The following is a 3,235-nucleotide window of genomic DNA, read 5'->3' on the forward strand; positions in this document are numbered from 1 at the left end:
AGTAATCCTTCCTGAAATTCATTAATCCTGATTGTCTCTGTTCCTTTGCATGAATTGGGGGCATGTCAGCAAATAATCCCAACACAGAGACATCTTCCTGTAATAGAATGAAAATATACCATTAGAGTCTCATTTGGGAATCTTTAAGAGTGATCTCATGGGGGCAGCTAGGTGGCACAGTGGATAAAGCACTGGCTCTGGATTCAGGAGGACCTGAGTTCAAATCCAGCCTCCGACACATGACACTTACTAGCTGTGTGACCCTGGGCAAGTCACTTAACCCTAATTGCCCCACCCCCCAAAAAAAGAGTCATCTCATAAAATGCAGACAGTTTGATATAGACAGACTTGGAACTGTGAGAGACCTTAGAGATCATCTCTCTAAACTTTTCATTTTACAGATGTGGAAAGTAACATCAAGTAAATAATTAGTAATTTGTTCAAGGGATACATAAGTAGGAAACAAGCAGCAGAGGGAAGATTTGAGTTGAGGTCATTTGATTTCAAATATAGCACTCTTTTCACTATATTGGGAGACCACATATACCCATGTCAGTCAGTTAACAAGCATTTATTAAGTGCTTAATATGGGCCAGGCCCTTTGCTAAGCTCTGGGAATATAAAGAAAAACACAAACATTTTTCCTAGCCCCCAAAAGCCCACATTATGTAAAGGGACTCAAAATGCCTATATTTATATCTGTATCAATATCAATATATAGATTTAGATATATAATACATTCTTTGTAGGCAAAAGTTAATCTCAGAGTGAGAGCATGGTGGGAAGTGGGATTAGGCAAAGAGGAAACCATGAACAGCAAAGTGTATAAGATAGGATTGCAGGTGAATTTGGAAGAAGGCTGGAGAAACTGAAAGGTGGAAAACAGCAAGAAAATAATTCCTGGTCTTCAGAACAGTGGGTGAAAAGGAACAGAGATGGGGAATGGAGTGTTGTGATTGAGGAACAGAATATAAGCAAGGGGAGTTGTATCATAAAGCACATGGAGAATAGTAAAGTTAAAGAAAGATGAAATGGTAGGAAGAGAGCAGATTGTGAAGTTTTAAATCCCAAATAGAAGACTTTAAATTTGATTCAGTAGATAGTAAGGAACCACTGGCTTTTATTGAGTTGAGTGGTGACATGGGAAGATATATACTTGAGGAAAATCACCAGCCATGGGGAAGATGGGAAGCATGACAGAGAGACCAATTAGAAGACTACTGTAGTCATCTAGGCAAGAGGTGATAATGGCTTTAACTAGCTTGATAGATTGTGAGGTGAGAGTGACACCTAAGAGAGATGTTGGGAATGTAAAAAATAACAAGATTTGGTAATTACTTGAATATGTGGAATGAGAAAGAAGTTAAGGAGGACTCTGAGTTTAGGAGCTTGGGTGATTATTATAATGGCAGTATACTAAACAGTAATGGGGAAGTTAGGAATGCAGAGAGGTTTAGGGGAGAGAAAGTGAGTTCTGTTTTAGATATGTAGAAATTGAGATGCCAATGAATCATGCAGTTGAAGAAATTGAATTAATAGTTGGTGATATGGGGCTAGGGCTCAGGGAAAAGAATAGGGGCAGGGACATAAATCTGGGGAATCATCTGTGTGTGTGTGTGTGTCTATACACATATATGTGTGTGTGTACAATATGTGTGTATATATACTTACTCCCCATCTACTCCATTCTTTCATCCCACCAGGTAGTTTTGCAAAACGGAACATGGCCTTGTCAATGGAACTGATGGAGCCTGTTCTTAGGTCATTTGCATGGGCCAGGGTCTCAGAGTAACCAGAAAGAAGTTAGGCAAAATCAAACGCTTAGAGAGAAGATCTTTGTTATTTCCCAAGATTACACTCAGACTGTTGTTTCTAGCCTTTGATCTCTGATGAATTTTGTCTTTCCAGCCACAGTAAAGAATTCTCTCCTGTGATGTTGAGCTCTCCCTCCAATCATACATCACCAAATGCTGCCACTTTCATCCTTGTTGGTGTCCCAGGATTGGAGGCAGCCCACCTTTGGTTGGCAATTCTACTAAGTGTCATGTACACTGTGGCCCTACTAGGGAACATTCTTATCATGACTGTGATCTGGTCAGACCCAGGCCTACACGAGCCCATGTACTATTTCCTGTGTGTCTTAGCTGCTGTGGACATTGTCATGTCAACCTCTGTGGCCCCCAAAATGCTGACCATTTTCTTTTCAGGCAATGGTATCATTAGCTTTGCTGCTTGCTTCATTCAGATGTATATTGTCCATGCAGTAACAGCTGTGGAGACAGGGTTACTTCTGTCAATGGCCTTTGACCGCTATGTGGCCATCTGCAAACCTTTGCACTATCAGACCATCCTCACCCCACGGACAATGCTAGGCATTGGTGTGGCCATTTTGGTAAGAGCAATTATGGTCATGACCCCACTGAGCTGGTTGGTAGTACATCTGCCATATTGTAATTCCCATGTAGTCCTTCATTCCTACTGTGAGCACATGGCTGTAGCCAAATTAGCATGTGCTGACCATATGCCTAGCAGTCTCTATAGTTTGATTGCCTCTTTCATCATCGTAGGATTTGATGTGACTTTTATAGCTACTTCTTACAGTCTGATCCTCCAGGCTGTGTTCAACCTGTCCTCCCAGGATGCTCGGTTCAAGGCACTCAGTACATGTGGTTCCCATGTGAGTGTCATGGTACTTTACTACCTACCTGCTATGGTATCTATTTACATGGCTTGGTTGGGGCAGGACATGGTGCCCCTCCACACTCAGGTGCTGCTGGCTGATTTTTACCTTGTTATTCCTCCTATGCTGAATCCCCTCATCTATGGCCTGAAGACAAAGAGGATCCGGGAGCGGGTGTGGAATGCAATGCCCATCACCCTCACAGGTCCTAATTGCCTGAACCCCAAGAAAGAGAAAAGACTTAAGCAGGTGTTTGCTATAGGATATACTGGAGCCACATCAGGGGCATAGGTATAAGAGTAACTTGGAATGCTGAAATGTTGCCTTAATGCCTGATATCCACATTCTTTCCCAGCAGAATACAGATAAGTGCTTCAATCATTCCTAAGTGGTTTTTATACTAATGATGACATTTAAGACACTGATATAACTAGATTTTTTTGTCTTGGATAGTGAATGTTTTTTGGTCTTCAAGCATTTACTGCTAGTCCATTTTGAATTACAAATACTTTTAGAAGGGGCTTTATTAACTATTGTCTATTATTCCAACCCTCC

At 41.4% G+C, this 3,235-nt stretch overlaps 1 protein-coding gene across 1 annotated transcript; it reads left to right on the forward strand.

The window, feature by feature from the left end:
- The first annotated feature begins 1,933 nt into the window (after positions 1-1,933).
- Positions 1,934-2,971, forward strand: LOC122748008 (olfactory receptor 52I1-like). Its single transcript, XM_043993751.1, has one exon. The coding sequence runs from the start codon at positions 1,934-1,936 to the stop codon at positions 2,969-2,971; it is 1,038 nt and encodes a 345-aa protein (XP_043849686.1).
- The last annotated feature ends 264 nt before the right edge of the window (positions 2,972-3,235 follow it).

The sequence above is a fragment of the Dromiciops gliroides genome, chromosome 3 (assembly GCF_019393635.1).
Source record: "Dromiciops gliroides isolate mDroGli1 chromosome 3, mDroGli1.pri, whole genome shotgun sequence".
NCBI lineage: Eukaryota > Metazoa > Chordata > Mammalia > Microbiotheria > Microbiotheriidae > Dromiciops > Dromiciops gliroides.

Bases quoted from the DNA above. Each gene is read 5' to 3' on its own strand.
- LOC122748008 (XM_043993751.1), top strand. From the start codon at position 1,934: ATGTTGAGCTCTCCCTCCAATCATACATCACCAAATGCTGCCACTTTC.